We start from the raw sequence: 17,828 nt of genomic DNA on the forward strand, positions 1-17,828 counted from the left end.
TGCCCAACGAGAGTCATATGACCATTCCTAACTGCAAGGATGATTGTGAAAGGTGAAAATACTATTGCACTGATTGGCCTATACCAATCCTGAATCACTGCCTAGCATATTGCTTCAATGTTCAGATGAGTAAGAAGGAAGGAGGTAGTTATTGAACACCTTGTCTAAAGTCTAATTGCAAATTTAGGTATTGCAGGGTAAATTGTGAGGAGCACAGGGGTGTTGAAGATGCAGAAGTTAAAAAAACAAATGCCAGGAAAAGAGAAAAAAGAAAATCAGATTTTGTTGGGGTGTAAGTGATCCACTTCTGTCATCACAGAGAAATAAAATCACAGATTTTAAAGACATAGACACAAGACATTTTACCATTAAAAAAAAGATAAATTTGGAGTCGGGCAGTAGCACAGCAGGTTAAGTGCACGTGGCATGAAGTGCAAGGATCGGAGTAAGGATCCTAGTTCTAGCCCCCGGCTCCCCACCTGCAGGGGAGTCAGTTCAAAGGTGGTGAATCAAGTCTGCAGGTGTCTATCTTTCTCTCCCCCTCTCTGTCTTCCCCTCCTCTCTCCATTTCTTTCTGTCCTATCCACAATGATGACATCAATAACAACAATAATAACTACAACAATAAAAACAACAAGGGCAACAAAAGGGAATAAATACATTTTAAAAAAGATAAATTTATAATAATCTATATGGACATCAATAGGGTAATGGCTAGACAATACCCTTTTAATAAATACTATGTTACAAAAAAAGAATAAATTAATTCTATCTACAGAGGACACTGAGTGATGATACACCTGGTTGATTAAATCCTTAAAAAGAGACAGAGTTTAGATGGGAAACAGAAAGAAGATAGGTAAGATCATGTTTTTCTTATTATTTTTTAAAGATTTTGTTTGTTTGTTTATGAGAAAGATGGGAGGAGAGAAAGAAAGAACCAGACTTCACTCTGGTACATATGCTGCCAGGGACTGAACTCGGGACTTCATGCTTGAGAGTCTAATTTTTATACACTGCACCATATCCCAGTCAACCATGTTTTTCTTTATATGTGTTCAAATGCATTACTGGTTGAAGTTAACAAGTTGTTTTTTTATATATAATTTTGGGATGTAGCTTAGTAATTTTAAAATATTTTAAATAGAGACTAATGGTGGCACAGCAGGTTAAGCGCACATGGGGAGAAGTGCAAGGACCCAGAGTAAAGATCCCAGTTCGAGCCCCCAGCTCCCCACCTGCAGGGGGTCGCTTCACAGATTTTCTCCCCCTCTCTGTCTTCGCCTCCTCTCTCAGTTTCTCTCTGTTCTATCCAACAACAACAACAGCAATAACAACAATAACAAGGAAAACAAGGGCAACAAAATGGGAAAAACAGCCTCTAGGAGCAGTGGAATCATAGTGCAGTCACCAAACCCCAGTGATAACCCTGGAGGCAAATATATATATATATAATTTTATATTTTTAAGATGAAGAATTAGAGGATTAAGGGGAGGGGAATGGTGGCATACCAGATTAAGCGGACATATCACCACATGCAAGGACCCAAGTACAAACCCCAGCTCCCCACCTGTAGGGGGCACACTTCACAAATGGTAAAGTAGGTATGCAGGTGTCTATCTTTCTCCTTATATCCCCTACTCTCTCCTCTCAATTTCTCTCTGTCCTGTCAAATAAAAATAGAAAGAAAAAAATGGGGAAAAAATGGCCACTAGGAGTGGTGGACTCCTCATGTAGGCCCCAAGCCCTATTGATAAACCTGGTGGGGGAAAAAAAAAAAAAAAAAGAATAGGTAGACTGAGGATTATATGTGAACAGTAGGGAGTCCCTGAAGGTTTGAGCAAAGGAATGAAGTGATGAAGAAAGTTAATTGGGGTGAGGGGGCCAGGTGGTGGTGCACCTGGTTAAGTGCACACATCACAGTGTGCAAGGATTCAAGTTTAAGCCACTGCTCCCCATCTGCAGTGGTGAAGCAGGGCTTCTGGTGTCTCTCTCTTTCCCTATCTCCCCTCCCCTCTCAAGTTCTCTGTCTCTATCTAGTAAATATTTTTAAAAAATAAGCAGATAACTTTAAAAAAAAACACACATGGGTATATTTTTTTTAAAAAGTTAATCTGGGAGGGACCTAGTGGGGACCGGGTGTTGGCCCATCTGGTTGCGCACACTTGTTACAATGTGCATCCGGCCCCCACCTGCAGGGGGAAAGCTTTGCCAATGGTGATGGAGGACTGCAGGTATCTGTCTCTCTCCCTCTCTATCTCCCCCTTCCCATTGATTTCTGGCTGTCTCTATCCAATAAACAAATAAATAAAGATAATCATTAAAAAATCCATTAATCCTCCAATAAAGAAATTAAAAAATAGTCTGAGAATAGAATAATTAGATAGTTCTTATTCCAACATCTATGTCATAAGCTAATAACTGAACTATGATAGCAATAACACTGGAAGAGAGAGAGAAAAAAAGAAAGGGCGACACAAACTAGAGTCTTAGACTGTAGATAACTGGTGCAATGAGGAAGGGTTGTTTTTCCTTTCAGTGGTGTAACCAGCACATTTGCACTTTGAAAGCCTGGATAAATAACTGCAAAACCATATTTCTCCTCTCTGACTCCTTCAGCATTCATTTATTTGACATTTTTCCATACAGAGACTCTATCATTTCCCCATGAGAATTGTTATTATCTCCCTTATTAAACTGAAGCTATTTTGGGAGATGAGATCATAGAGAATAGTTGCTGGTGGTCCCCCAGAAGTGCAATGAATACACAAATTCAACACAGTTGATAGCACAACAGCACATGCAAATGCTCTGCATTCATTCCTTGAAGGAGCAATATCCCTCCCAGGTCCTACCTGCATAAGGATCACAGTTTGAGCCCCCCCCAACCCACCCCCACCTGCTTAAAGGAGCAGTCTCAAAACTATCACTGATAGCAGATCAGGTGAGGAGAGGTAGAAGAAAGGCAAAGCTAAATAAAGGTGGTGGTAATGGGGGGGGGCGGGGTTGAAACAAATAAGTTCCAAGCCTCGAAGCAGGTCTGCAAGTGTCTATCTTTTTAAAAAAATTTTTAATTATCTTTATTTATTGATTGGATAGAGACCGTCAGAAATCGAGAGGGAAGGGAGAGATAGAGAGGGTGAGAGACAGAGAGACACCTGCAGCACTGCTTTACCACTTGAGAAGCTTTCCCCCAGCAGGAGGGGACTGGGGGCTCGAACTCAGGTCCTCGCACATTGTATCATGTGCGCTCAACCAGGTGCGCCACCACCCGGCCCCTCAGGTGTCTTTCTCTCCCCCTCTGTCTTCTCCTCCTCTCTCCATTTCTCTCTGTCCTGTCCAACAACATCAATGGCAACAATAATAAGAACAGCAAAATTGGGGGGGATGGCCTCCAGAAGCTGTGGATTCCTAGTGCAGGCACCTAGCCCCAGCAATAACCCTGGAAGCAAAGAAAAAAAAAAAACTTAAGCAAAGGATAGGTTTGGTCTGTGTTGTGGTTGTGGCTGTTTTGTTTTGGCAGGGACTCACTAGTTAAGTTTTCCTACCAGGCCAGTGGGCGCTCTTTCTCTGAGCAGATTCCCCGCTGGCTCAGCATGGCCACAGCTGCAAGTGGAAGTGATTAACACTCCCCCCATAAGGGAAGTGCAAACCGGGCGGGATTCCCCAGGAGTGATGGGCTGGGGTAATGAGGGGTCACAAGAAAAAAAGGAATAAGGATTTAGACGGGATGGATGGAAGCTTTCTTCTCTCCGCGTGTTAAACAACAGGGTCAGGGTACCTACCTCAGAGAGCTGCTGAGAGGACAAAAAGCACACAAAGTTCTCAGTATCTGATACAAAGTGAATGTCCAAAAAGGCTCAACTTTTGGTTTTGCTCTTCCTGATAGACAAATGGGACCCTGTGAGAGTGTGGATTCCCTAAGGCGGTATGGTGAACTGACAGGATCCCAGAGAACGGACAAGTGTCTCCGTTTGGGAGCATCAGAGTTAATAGTATGTATATGTTTATGTTCCCTTGGCGTTAAAAAAAAAAAAAGGGCCAGGACAGAGTCCCCAGCTAGGGAAAAATGGAGGCGCCCACCCACGCTACACGTGGGCCCGCACTAGGCCTCCAGAGCCCGTGACTTTTTGCGCCCCGACCGGCGGAGGCGGGGCCTGGCGAGCGAGGGCGGAGCCTGGCGAGCGGGGGCCGTGACGGCATGACGTGAGGGCGGGGCCAGACGAGCAAGTGACAGGGGCAGCGTGGACGGGGGCGGGGCCTGGAGGAAGGGCGGGGCTTGTGGCTTGGGTGTGGGGCCGGCACACACCCCCGCGGACCCGCCCCTAGCGGAAGTGCCACCTCTGGGTCCCGAGCCCCTTCCAGGCGGTTCCCGATGTTCTTCCCAGGCTAGTACGCCCTTAGCAACTCGGCGCCTAGCGTTCGGCCAGGGCCCCAAAGCCAAGTCTGAAGAGGAAGCGCAGGGTCTGCGCGTCGGGCTGTCTGGGGTGGTGCTCTCAGCCCCTCCCATTCCCCTGCCGTCCTCTCTGCTCCTCTATTAGCAGCGTGGCCGCAGGCGCCCTGGGCAACCGCACAGGTAAAGGCGGCTAGTGAGGACGCAGGTATGGGTGCCTCCAGAGCCACAGGAGCAGAGAAGCCGAGGGCAGGTGACTTTTTTCTGAGATACTGTATGGACAATTAGGGCTCGGGGCGGGTGGATACGGACCCCAGGAGTGCAGCCGAGCTCTGAGAAGGCAGAAGGGCGGGACTGAAACCCCCAGAGATTGGGGCCGGGTTGCGTCCCCGCGTCGTGCGCAGGCTCCTTCGTGCCCCGAAGTGCAGATCTGGTTTGGTGAAGGAGGTTTTGGGCTCCTACACCAGAGGGTTATCTCTCACCTATCTGCACCGTGACGGCGATCTGACAGTCGCCCCGCCGAGCGCATACAGTCTCGGATTTGCAGAATGAAAATCAATAAAATCGATTCAACGCAAAGAACACGAAACACGCTGAATTATTATTTGCGTTTGTTGTGTGTGTGTGTGTGTGTGTGTGTGTGTGTGTGTGTGTGTGTGTGTGTATTTTTAACCGACTTCTTGGAAAAAGTGACCAGGTTCGATGGGGAGGGTAAATGCCCCCCCATCTCCCGACAGGGGACAGGAACAGACCCTCGGCCCCTAACCTTCCAAACTTCCCCGAGCGCTTGTGCGGAGTAGGGTGGTGGGAAGGGTGCGCTCCTCTTGGGGCTACGACTTCCTCCCGGGCCTTACTGTCGGCACTTTAGGGAGACGCTCTCCCCCCTCCATCCGCATTTCCGCGGTTCACCACCCCCACATCCCCGGGGCCGCCCCTCCTCCCCTCCCCCGAGCTCTCCCCGGCGCTTTAAATAATGATATTTGCATGCAGGGAGCGATTCATAAATATGTCAGGGCCGGTGAAATATAGGCAACATTTCAAACTTTCTATTTAAAAAACATGAATTATGGCCGCGGAAAATGTGTTCCCATTTAAAGGCGATACGAAGTATTTGGTGTCTCGTCCCCGGGCCCATCCATCACGCAGACAATAAAGAGAGTTTTTCGCCCTGACACGCGCGATTTATGGGCGCCCTTCTCTGCCCTCATCACTCACCCGCCGCGGCTGGCCAAACGACAGGCCCGGCGGAGAGACCCGCGGCTGCCCCCGCCCCCGCGCCGGCCCGCGCACTTGGCTCCCTCGCCAGCCCCCCAGGACTGTGGCTCCCGGGGACCCAAGCCTGGGAGATGGAATTTCGACAGTGATGATCTGGGGAGCTAAGTGGGAGCAGAAGACACACTTGTCCTCTCACCTCCGTGCAAGCCTCCTTTAGGGCTGTAGCTGAGCGCACGGAGCAACTGCTTGCCGGGCCAGCTGCCCTGGTCTCCCGGCAAGCGAGGCGCCACGCTGGGAAGTTTGTGGCGCTGACGGCGGGAGGCTATTCACCAGAGGGTTCGCGGTGAGGGGAAAGGACTAGCTAGGGGACTCCTCGGGTCAATTTCGGGGCATTTCAATGTGGAGAAAGTAAACTGTCCTGTGAGCCAGCGCTGCTGAGCACTGTGCCTTCTGCAACTCTTACAAAGCCACCTTCTCCCGGGCTCCATCCCTACAAACACACTCTGGACGGTCCTCGGCCGCCTTGGAAACTACGTTTACTGACAGGGACCGACACGTCGGCAAAAAGTAAAAACGTGAAAGCACCTTTCCTCGCATTTCACCTCGGGCCAAGACCTGAAACTCGATGCCCTCACTGCCCACCGCCCCAACACACACACACACACACACACACACACACACACACACACACACACACACACACACACGCCTGTGGTCCTCCCACTGAATCTCCAATGCAAACTTGCATATCCAAGAAAGTTCAGGTTTCATCCGCCCCGAAATTTGCTTTCATTTTTCTCTGTGGGAGGACTCGGTCCAGTGGGTTCGCAAAGCACTGGTAGAGATGACTGCAGGTACTTCCGAGCAGCAATGAGCCGCTCAGCCTGAGGGCGCTCCTAGTCCAGCCTCCCTCCGAGAAGCCACCTCGCCTCCCACTCCCGACCAATATGTCTGCGTACACAGGAGTCCTGAGTGGTTTCCTGCCGGATGTCCAAGAACTGGATTTATTTCTGATACAGGCAGCGCAAACCTCAGCCAGAGAAATCCCATCGACCTAAAAATAATGACAAAGTTGAATTTATTAGATTGAGATTCGTGCATAAATGAAGTGAGATTAAAATTAGCAGCTACACATCCAGTGTCAACCAACGATTACGTCCAGTTTCAAAGGCATGTAACATCTGAAGATTTAGGTCTACAGAGGGTTATACAATATTTAGTTACTGGTGTGTGCACATGTAGCTAAGTTAAAAAAATTCTAAAGCAACTGTGTTTTTACAGTCTCTGGTTGTTCTCTGGGTTCAGCATAGCACTTATGTTCAGATAACCTCCCAGTGAATATTTTCTTTAGGTAGAGAAAGTTTCATGTTGTGAAGTGACAGGTGAAATAAACCCATTTAAGAACCGCAGGTACACAGATTGCATAGATACACTATTTGTGGGTATGGAAAAGAAAACATGTGGTAAAGTTCACACAAATGGGGGACTTTCAGGAAGCTGTTGTGGAGGCCACAGGTCCTGCAGTCCCAGTACGCAGCACACTGAGATGGACTCTATTCCATATCCACTGATAGCTGGGAGAGGCTTAGCCCATACAGTCATGACTGCGGCACTTAGGGAGTTTTCTCCATTACATGCCCATAGAGAGGGAGAGACTTCTCCTAAAGTTAAACCCAGCATTTACCAAAGCAGTGCCTGGGATCCTATGGGTAGCCCTTCCTCCTTAGTTATTTATCTCTCAATCCTGGTTCCATGCGACTCTGACTGGGATCATTAGAGCCTACATGAAAGGGCAGACAGATCATGTCTGATTCAGATATACCCCCAAAGTCTGAAACTGGGAGACCACCAGGAAGAAGGCCACCATTTTGCACTGACTCCAGGCTCTGCCAGTTTGAGGTCACAGAAGCAGTGATCTCAGTGTAATTACACATGAAGTGTTAGGCACCCCTTTCACATACTCAGTGTTTCTGCCCAAATTCCCTCTGGTTCTCCTCCACTTATTTGCAAAACCCAGACAATGCCATAAGCAATGCAGCAGCTGTGAAATTCCAGCATCAAACACTAATTCCAGAATGGGCACTTGCAAAGTTCACCCACCTCAGTGCCCTGCCCTCCCACCCCCTCCTCAACCTACCAAACATACCCTTAAACCGCAAGCATAAATCGTCCTGCTTTAGGAGAAAGTAGGAAGGACCTTGCTAGGTGTTCTTGAGAACTGCACACATCCTGAGCCATTCCTGCCGCACAGAAATAACCCGGGCCCTGAGAATGTTCCTGCTTCAAAGGGTGACGGCATGAGAGTGATGTACACAGTATACCAAGCAGGGGGAAAGAGATAGGAAAAATCCCCTTGGCAAATGTGGAAAAGGGGTAGGGTGGGGTGGGTTGGAAGCCTGGGGGAGAGAGGTTGAGAGAGAGAGAGAGAGAGAGAGAGAGAGAAAATAAGTCTAGGGAAGCAAGCCCATAAGAGTTACTAGCTGCTCGATGCCCCAGGACCAGGCCAGGAATTGACTGTGAAGAAACTGGGTATCTCTGCAGCCCCTGAGAAAGGGACAGAGTCGCCAGAGACTGTCTGCCTCTAGCCCAGCAAATCTGGGCCCCACTCACAAAGCCAAGGGCCAGGCTTGGGACCAGTGTCCTCGGAAGATCCTTTCTCTCCCCCCTCCTGAGGGACCACAAGGTGGGGCTGGACCTGGGTGGGGAGGCCCCCAGGGGCGCCTGCCAGTCCTGGACTGTTTGGGTGCTCTGGGCCAGGCTTTCCAGCTCGCCGGGCCTGACCTGTCAGGCGGATTATCTTCGAGGGAGATTAATAGGGGAGGCGGGCTGCAATAATAATCGTTTTGTTTGATGTGACAACTCTGATAGGCGTTGATTTACTTACAAACTGATAGGCTTTTAATTGAGCGCCTCCGCCGAGCCCGAGATGAAAGGGAAGCGGCGGTGAAAGGCGGCCCGCCTGCCCTCCGGCCTCAATACTGATTAGCCATCTCGACAGTGAATAGTTCAAGGCATTTTCAAACTTTTCCCCTCCGTTCTCTCCTTTTACTTCTCCTCCCAAGCTCTCCTCAAATATCTGTCATACCTACTTTTTTTTTCCTCAGAAAAACAAATCATCCCCATTGTGTGCAAATAAAATCCCCAGGCTATCTACGCAAACCGCCACTGGAGGCTGGAGGTAGTAGGCCCAGCTTGGGGTAATTAATAACGCCCCCGCCCCCGCGGTCCGGCAGACTTTTGGGGATTTGGCCTCCCAAGAGAGGTGCGCAAGCTCCGCTGCTAATGCCTCCCGAAAGCCCAAGACGAAAGGCCCCCAAGGCGCCCCCGTGCGCTCGGACCTTCGGAGCTGACTTGAGCGCGGAGAGAATGCACGCGGACCAACAATCCTGCGCGCGAAGCCTGGAGGTTTACAAACGTCTGTGTCCACATGGTGCACATTCCTCCCAGGGTACAGGAGGGCCATTTGCGGGCTTCTCCAGGTTTGGCTGCCGGGGTTGCCTCCCCCAGAACCGTCCAGACGGGAGTGGAAAGGGTACCGGTGCACAGATGGCTGCGATTACCTCCAGCTCTGGTCTCCACGCTAGCCTTCAGTTCTTGGGCCTTGTGGGGTAACCCAGGCGACTTCTGGCCCACTCTTGGATTCACCACTGCCATCCCTGCAGCTGGCTCAAGCCAACAACTCGATAGCCAAAGCCGCGCACTCAGTGGCACAAACAGACATTATCACACCCTCTCGGGATACAAGCAGTCTCAGACATGCTGCCCTACAGAGACAACACAGGTCTGTCCCACTCTCGGAAGCAGGCACCCTAAAAATTGCTTCCTAAGGATCACAACTTCGAATGTAGCCTCGCTGTGATTTATCTCAGAACTCACCATCCTCAGTTGTTTCACAGACAGATATTTCCAAACCCCCCTGAATGTAAGAATGAAAACACACACACACACACACACACACACACACACACACACACACTCTGCATTGCCTCATTGCCTCACTCCCCTAACCTCTCTTCGCCAAATTATCTTTAGTCTAGTCACCATCTTATGAAATTTACCAACCTAATGAATCAGGGGATAAAAATGTAGAGGGGCAATGCCTGAGAAAATTCTCAAGCTCACCCCAGAAAGTTCTCAGTAGCTGTTAGGGGAAAGGGGGTAGGATGATGAGAGAGGACAGGGCTAATGTGCAGGTCCCAGACCTGAGCCCCGCTGCGCACCAGGCTCAGCGAGGATGGAACCCGGTCTCTGGGATAGGCCACCCCCCCCCCCCAGCAGCTTTTCCCCAACGCGAGTTCAGACTGGTTTCTGGTTCTCAGCATTCCCAGACCCACCATTTCTCAAAGGGACCTGACAACAAAAGAAAAGCTGGGGAGGGAAGTGGGGGAGGGGAGATTCCGAGGAAAAGGTGGTGGTGTCCTTTTCTAGTTCCCTGCCAGTCTCTACGAGTTTCTTGCGGGAACCCCCGAACTCACTCGGTATGCTGTCAAAGCCCTAAGAACTCACACAGCGGCACGGACATACAGACACATTTGTGTACCCAGATTCCAGGTACATCGAGGCACTCACAGCGCCCCCCCCCTCCTTCCTAACAGCCTGAGTGGCGGTGCAAATCGAGAGGAACGCGGCAGTCCTGCTCGGCTTCCTGGGAAGAGTCCGTGTTCCCACAGCCAGCCACCCCTCCCTCTCTCCTTCCTTCCCTCGCTTCTCCCAGAGCAGGCCGGTCCTCGCTCGCCGTTTTAATGAACTTAAAAGCCTGTACCCTGAAGGAAGTCGGGTCGCCTAGGCAGTGGCGCTGGCGAGAGGTGGATGTGGACTGGGGAGGAGGCCAGAGCAAACCGGAGACTTAGCTGCTCCCCCATTCATTCGCGCTTAGGCCTCTTTGTAGCAGCCTCTCAATCCCATCTGTGACCTGAGAAGGCTCAAACTGGAGGAAGGTGGGGAGTGTCCCACCGTAGACCTTCAAGACTCAAGGTTAAGTTGGTGGTCGGGTTCTTAGAAGTCTCCGAGTTTGGGGGAGGGAAGCTATCTAAGGCTGGGGGTCCCCCGACAAGCTGGCAGCTGGGTACTCGCACGCTTTACTCCCCTAGAGAGTGTGGGGTGCTGGGGTGGAGTAGGAGGACTGTGTCAGACCTCACCGCAGCCAGTCTCCCGTACCCGGAGCCCTTCAGAGCTCTGAGGCCCCTTAAGGGCCGAAGTCCCCGGGGGTGTATCTCCGAGAGTGAAGAGAGGCCGGCATCCCAGCTCGCGCTCCACCTCTCAGCGCCCTGGGGCGCACCTGCGCACTTTCAGTATTCATTCTGTGACACTGAGCGTCCCTCTCCCCCTTTTCATTATTTTTCTTAAGAGCACCTCTCCCCACCTCCCTTCCGAAGAGGCTGTTCCTCTTTCCCCCTCCTCCAGTCTCCCCCTCGGTCTCTTCCTTTCCTTCTCTCTCCCTCTCTCTCTCTCTCTGTGTGTGTGTGTGTGTGTCTCTCTCTCTATCCTTCCCTCCCTCCCTCTCCTTTTCCCTTCAAGTTGCACCCGCCTTGTAATCAGCAACAAAAGCTGACATAAATCACAGGCGGATTGACAAGAACTGACAAATAACTGATTGATTGCGGTCGAGGAGCATTGACAAGTGATGGAGGGGTGGAGATGCCCAAAGAAATGGGGGGAGAGGAAAGAGGGTGGCAAGGGAGAGTAAAAATGGGGGGGGGGGGCGAGTGTGAAACAGAAGAAGCATGTGACCAGGGCTTCAGCCCCAATCTGCGCGTCCCCGGGCGTCACGTGGCCGGGAAGGGTGGGGAGCCCGGCCCGCCTAGTAGAGCTGAGCAGCCACCGCCTCCGCTGCCCATCTAGTTTCTGGTTTCTCCACCGCCAGAGTCTCGAGAAATCAAAGCGGGCGGGCGGACTTATTCCAGTACGCACTCCGCATCTTTTCTTACCCTGGGCGGCGTGCTGTGGGAGATTTTACTACCGGAGAGGAGAGACTCTAAGGTGAGCAGAGGCCACTATGTTCCGCTGTAGTTGACAGTCCGGCTATTGTACATACCTCTGCCGGTGTGTCTCCTAGCACCCCTTCAGTTTATCCCTCAAACACACCCTCCTACAAAAGGTTTCAGTTTGTGTTCCAGCTGAGGCAGGGGGGCAAGCAGGAAGGGGGGAGAAGAGGGAGGCGGCAGAGAGCAAACGTAGAATAAATGTCCAGCTCGTCCTCCGAGCGAAAAGGAGGGTGGGGACTCGCAGCGGGGCGGCGAAGAAGGAGCTGCCCATTATAACCAGCGCGGCGAGTCCTGGCGGCGGCGGCGCGGGACGCGTCACATCCCCTTGACCCTCCAATCACCTCGGGCTCCCATTTGATTGGAAGGCGGCAAAGGCTTTAATCTCCCCCTCCGTGCAGCTGCTTTTGAAGTGAGTTTCCTCGCCAGAGCCCCGGCTGGACTGGCAGCAGCTCACATCGCGGATCGCAGCGCCGGCGCCGGGTGGCTAGTGCGCGGCGCAGGGGCGCAGCCCGAGGCAGCCGCGGCGAGCCACCTAGCGCTCCGCAGTCTGGGCCGGCTCCTCCCGCTCGGCCACTGCTTCTCCGCGGGTCACCCAGGATTACTCGCTTCTCGCTGCAGGCGCCGGGAAGGCGCGCTGGGCGCCAGTGGCCGCCGCGCCAGCTCCTCCTCCTGCTGCTCCTGCTCCCCAGGCCAGCGCGCAGCCCGGAGCCCGCCCCGCGCCGCCCGGAGCCCTGCCCCCCGCTGCTCTCATGCGCGCGGGTGGGTCATGAGCACAGCGCCCTCGCTTTCTGCCCTAAGAAGCAGTAAGCACAGCGGCGGCGGCGGTGGCGGCGGCGGCGCGGACCCTGCCTGGACCAGCGCGCTCTCTGGAAATAGCTCCGGCCCCGGCCCAGGCTCGTCCCCGGCCGGCAGCACCAAGCCTTTTGTGCACGCCGTGCCCCCCTCTGACCCTCTTCGCCAGGCTAACCGCCTGCCCATCAAGGTGCTGAAGATGCTGACTGCGCGGACTGGTCACATTTTGCACCCCGAGTACCTGCAGCCCCTACCTTCCACGCCCGTCAGTCCCATCGAGGTAAGTACCCTCTGCCGGCAGAAAACAGACCTCCACCAGGGCTGCCTCCCCACGGGATGAATCTCTCTCTCTCTCTCTCTCTCTCTCTCTCTCTCGTCTTGAGATAGGAGGGGGCTGGTCGGTGTGATGAAGCTCCGGGTTGAATGTACACTATTCCCGCTTCTTAAAGCTGGGGTTGAAAAGTGTGGAGGAGGCAAAATAGGATGTAAATGCTAGGGTACAAAGGCAGCCAAAACTTATTTCTCCCTCTGGTATTAAAGCCCAACCCAGATTCAGACACCTTCACTTCAGCCCGAAGACTAATGGGAGGTCGAAATACGGTTCCAAAGTCACAGTCCTCAGGCTCTCACCACCCCCACCCCCGCCAGATTCCAGTATTTCTACACGGCCTCTAAAGCACCAAATGACCAAGTCCTTACTCTGAGGAGTTGGGGGGGGGCGGTGAAGAGTGTACAGTTCTGGGTCTAGGAACTAGAAAACAAAATATCTTGGGAACCTTTTCAGAAATCTAGTTATGGGCCAGACAGGAAAAATTCTCTTGGTGGGGAGGGGGTGTTCCGCCACTGTTCTCAGAGAGAGGTGTGTGTGTGTGTGTCTCCCTGGAAACGCACCTCCGGGCTGGAAAGATTACTGAGGGTCGTTTGAACTCTAAAAGCCAGGGTTCTAAAAGGGTTTACCTTTTCTCCCCCTCTCCTCCCTCACATCTGACCCCGCAGCTTGATGCCAAGAAGAGCCCGCTGGCGCTGTTAGCTCAAACTTGCTCTCAGATTGGGAAGCCCGACCCCTCGCCCTCTTCCAAACTCTCCACGGTCGCCTCCAATGGGGGCGGCGCGGGCGGCGCCGGCGGCGGTGCTGGAGGCGACAAGGACGCCAAGTCAGGTCCCCTCAAATTGAGCGACATCGGCGTGGAGGACAAATCGAGTTTCAAGCCGTACTCCAAACCCGGCTCGGATAAGAAGGAGCCGGGAGGTGGCGGCGGAGGCGGCGGCGGTGGTGGTGGCGGCGGCGGGGGGGTTTCGGCGGAGAAGTCCGGATTCCGGGTACCGAGCGCCACCTGCCAGCCATTCACGCCCAGGACAGGCAGCCCCAGCTCCAGCGCCTCGGCCTGCTCGCCGGGCGGCATGCTGCCTTCGGCCGGGGGCGGCCCGGAGGGCAAGGACGACAAGAAGGATTCTGACGCGGGGGGCGGCGGCAGCAAGGGCTCCGGGAGCGCCTCGGCCGAAGGGGGGCCCGCGGGGCTGGCTCATGGCCGGATTAGCTGCGGCGGTGGGATTAATGTGGACGTGAACCAGCACCCTGATGGGGGCCCCGGGGGCAAGACGCTTGGCTCGGACTGCGGCGGCTCCTCCGGCTCCAGCTCCGCCTCGGGTCCCAACGCGCCCGCCTCTTCCTCGGTGCTGGGCTCTGGGCTGGTGGCGCCCGTATCGCCCTACAAGCCGGGCCAGACGGTGTTCCCTCTGCCTCCTGCGGGTATGACCTACCCAGGCAGCCTGGCCGGGGCCTACGCCGGCTACCCGCCGCAGTTCCTACCCCACGGCGTGGCGCTTGACCCCACCAAGCCCGGCAGCCTGGTGGGGGCGCAGCTGGCGGCGGCCGCGGCGGGCTCTCTGGGCTGCAGTAAGCCGGCCGGCTCCAGTCCCTTGGCGGGGGCGTCACCGCCGTCCGTGATGACAGCCAGCCTGTGCCGGGACCCGTACTGTCTCAGCTACCACTGCGCCAGCCACCTGGCCGGGGCGGCGGCAGCCAGCGCGTCCTGCGCGCACGACCCGGCCGCGGCGGCCGCGGCGCTCAAGTCCGGATACCCGCTGGTGTACCCCACACACCCGCTGCACGGCGTGCACTCCTCGCTCACCGCCGCCGCCGCCGCCGGCGCCACACCGCCCTCCCTGGCCGGCCACCCTCTCTACCCCTATGGCTTCATGCTCCCGAACGACCCGCTCCCTCACATCTGCAACTGGGTGTCGGCCAATGGGCCGTGTGACAAGCGCTTCGCCACGTCCGACGAGCTGCTCAGCCACTTGCGGACCCATACGGCCTTCCCCGGGACGGACAAACTGCTGTCGGGCTACCCCAGCTCTTCGTCTTTGGCCAGCGCCGCGGCGGCCGCCATGGCCTGCCACATGCACATCCCGACGTCGGGCGCTCCAGGCAGCCCCGGGACCCTGGCGCTGCGCAGCCCCCACCACGCGCTGGGACTCAGCAGCCGCTACCACCCATACTCCAAGAGCCCGCTCCCCACCCCAGGCGCACCCGTGCCGGTGCCCGCCGCCACCGGACCCTACTACTCCCCCTACGCCCTCTACGGACAGAGACTGACCACGGCCTCGGCACTGGGCTATCAGTGAGGGCGGTCGGGGGGGTGGGGGTGGGGGGGGCTAGCCAGGGGGCGAAAGGAGCTGGAGGGAGGGGGTGAGCCCAGGGAGGGATGGGCACCCAGCAGAGGCTACTGTCACCCGGGCGTGTGGGGAAAGACCCGGGCCAGGAAAAGAAAAATATACATACCGTGCCCATCTACCCGAAACAGCGACAGTGACCCGGTGGGAACCCACTTCAGACCCCCTCCTTCGTACCCCAGTCTCTCACTTCCCCACCCAAACTTTATAAAAGTTGGAAAAAAAATCGTTTGACTTTTATAGAAAAAAATAAGAAGGAAAAATAATTGAGGTGTTCATCTGAGGACTGCATTGGTGGACACTGGTATTTATTTATGTTAGCTCCAAGCGGACCCGTGGTTCAAAAGTGCATTATTTAGTTTGAACTCTGTAGTAAAAAAGGGGGGATTAAAACTTGAGGGTAAAATTGTGGAAAACAAGCCCTCCCGTCCCTTGTAGATTATAAATAAATACAAAGCCGCCACAGAACTAGAGGTCTTCTCTTTAATGTTACTTTAAAATTGCTATGATTGTATTGTACGTTCTTATTTAATGTCTGATTGAAACACAAATTTCCATGCATGTTTGTTACAAAAAAATGAAAAATCAAAACAAAACAAGTCACAATTTGTCAATTCTGATTTCAAATTGCAATTATTTTTAAGGTGTACACCATCAAAAGAGAGTGGGTATTTTTTTGTATGTATTCTGGAAGAAAACAAAAAAAAAAAAGGAAAAACAATTCTATTCCAAAACCTCATTTGCCTTATTTTGTTCTTTAAAGGAACACTTAACTATTTTTAATTTTAAGTCCACCCGCTGAGAAGGGGACAAGTAAGGTTTACGTCATGTACTAAAATAATAGACAATGTATCGCTTTAAAGATTAAAATTCCGTATATTTGATGTATTAAAAGGTTTTACTTATTCTTCTTATCTTTTTATTTTTGGTTAAAGAGGAAGCTTTATTTTTGGTTAAATAGGACGATGGTGGCCTTTCCGATTGTTCTGTTGTGATTTTGAAGAAGCTAAGGCTTCAGAAGTGCTGGCCCGTGGTGGGGTGGGTCTTGAGGGAAAATGTTTCTAACGAGGGGCTGTCACCATTTGGAAAGATAATTTTCTTAGCTATACCTTACTTCATTGGCTTCTCTCCCCCCCCCCCCCAGCAGATAGCTTGTTAAAGTGAAAGAAAAAAGGGGAGGAGGAGGCTTTACACCCCACTGGAGATTCTTGGAAGTTCGAGTTTCGTTTTGTTCAAAGGACGACTCAAGGTGGTACTCGTTTGTCGGGTCTCGGCCGGGGTAACTGCCCACGTCGTCCCTCCCTTCTTTTCCAGGCAACCGGGGCACTAAGGGCGCTTTGGAGACCTATTCCCTAAACCTACCAGAGCGCGCCGGATGGAACCAACCCTCTAGTCCCTGGGAGATGGGATGGTGCAGTGAATTATCCTTCCTCTTTTCAGGTCTGCTCTGGGCCCCAGGTGGCCGCGAGCCGACCCCCTCCACCCACCCCCTAGCGGCCTCCTTACTCTCCCCCAGTCAGAGCCGAGGCAGGCCGGCGCCACGGCTGCTCTTCCGCGTTCCGACTCCTGCGTAGCCGGGCGTGCGCCGCGCTGGCACTGGACGCGGACACCCCTTTAGAGTCCGCCTAGCTAGGCTTTCGGAGCCCATTCTCGTTTCACTGGGATGACTAGGTGGCCACCGGGTACCCTTCCCGGCTGCTAGTTCCCATCCACAAAGGGGCGGCTAGACCCTCGATCCGGACGTGATCGTCGTGACTCTTCTCCCCAACTAGAGCCATGGCTGCCCGCAAAACCAATGGTGCCGTGCGAAGGCGAGCCCTAATCTTTTTGAGGAAAGAGGTGTCCCAGGCCACCCCACACACACATAAACCCTCCCACACACACACATAAACCCCACACACTCCCGGCCGGGGTGCGAGCTGGGGTCCCCGGGTTGTGTGGACTGTCACCCTCCCGAACCAGAGCATGCCGGCACGACCCCACGCGCCCGAGCCCCTCTCTTTCTGGGGTCAGGTTTTCTGGGTTGTCAGATCCAACTGGCCTCCCTGGGTGCCAAGCTTCCCCTGCTCCCACCCTCCCACCGAAGATCGCAACCTCCCAGTGCCCAGCTCGAGGCTTGGGCCTGGGGATGGGGAAGGTGGGGGGGGCACCAACGCGCAGCCCCCGCCGCCATTTGTTTGCGGCCTGTTGATTTTTGAGATTTTTCCAACGTCATGTCCAGCGTCAGCCTCTCGGCTGTTGGGCCTTTCTCTAGAACTGCAAGCCAAGAAGTCTCGGTGACCCCGAGGCCTCGGCAGGGAGGTCCCAGGCCTTCGCCTGGGGAGGACTCAGTGGAGGCTCGGGCTTTGTGGGTGCCTCCCCAAGAGGGGCGGCCTCCTACACCTCCCAGCCTCTGGCCACGACTCCAGAAGCTGCAACTGCCCCCCCCCCCCGCACCCCCGCCCCAGGAGGACCTAGGCTGCTGTTCCGGGACTGCTCCCATTCAGGTACAGCTAAAAGAGGCTGGGTTGGGCCTGGCAAGTCGAGAACCCCAGTGCATGGGGTGGCTTGGCACCCCCAGTCCTGTAGGCAGAGAGCCCTCTTCCCCATCCGCCAGACTCCAGCGCCCACGGTTTGGGATGCGGGACGTGCCCACCCTCTCACCACCTCCCGCCACCAGCCTCCTGCTTCTCTGGCCCACGGGCTTCACCTTCCTCTGCCCCTCATCTTCTGATGGAGGTTCCGGGCCACCGCCCCTCGCCCCTGGCCCCTGGCTCGCCTCCGGGAACAG

The 17,828-nt window shown here is 54.1% G+C and overlaps 2 protein-coding genes across 6 annotated transcripts in view; both read left to right on the forward strand.

The window, feature by feature from the left end:
- The first annotated feature begins 12,001 nt into the window (after positions 1-12,001).
- ZNF503 (zinc finger protein 503) lies at positions 12,002-15,963 on the forward strand. Its single transcript, XM_007539361.3, has 2 exons — positions 12,002-12,665; positions 13,382-15,963. The coding sequence occupies exons 1-2, from the start codon at positions 12,360-12,362 to the stop codon at positions 15,008-15,010; spliced, it is 1,935 nt and encodes a 644-aa protein (XP_007539423.1). The 5' UTR covers positions 12,002-12,359; the 3' UTR covers positions 15,011-15,963.
- Positions 15,964-17,125: 1,162 nt separating this feature from the next.
- The window catches only part of LOC132532798 (palladin-like), a 39,785-nt gene continuing 39,082 nt past the window's right edge, over positions 17,126-17,828 (forward strand). For all 5 annotated transcript variants that reach the window (XR_009544763.1, XR_009544749.1, XR_009544762.1 and 2 more), the window contains exon 1: positions 17,126-17,544. Coding sequence is in view for 2 of the 5 variants with exons in the window: in XM_060171971.1 (XP_060027954.1) it covers positions 17,272-17,544 (273 nt within the window). In the remaining 3 variants the exon portion in view is untranslated. The remainder of the gene's footprint in view (positions 17,545-17,828) is intronic.

Source organism: Erinaceus europaeus, chromosome 1 (assembly GCF_950295315.1).
Source record: "Erinaceus europaeus chromosome 1, mEriEur2.1, whole genome shotgun sequence".
In the NCBI taxonomy this organism is placed as follows: domain Eukaryota; kingdom Metazoa; phylum Chordata; class Mammalia; order Eulipotyphla; family Erinaceidae; genus Erinaceus; species Erinaceus europaeus.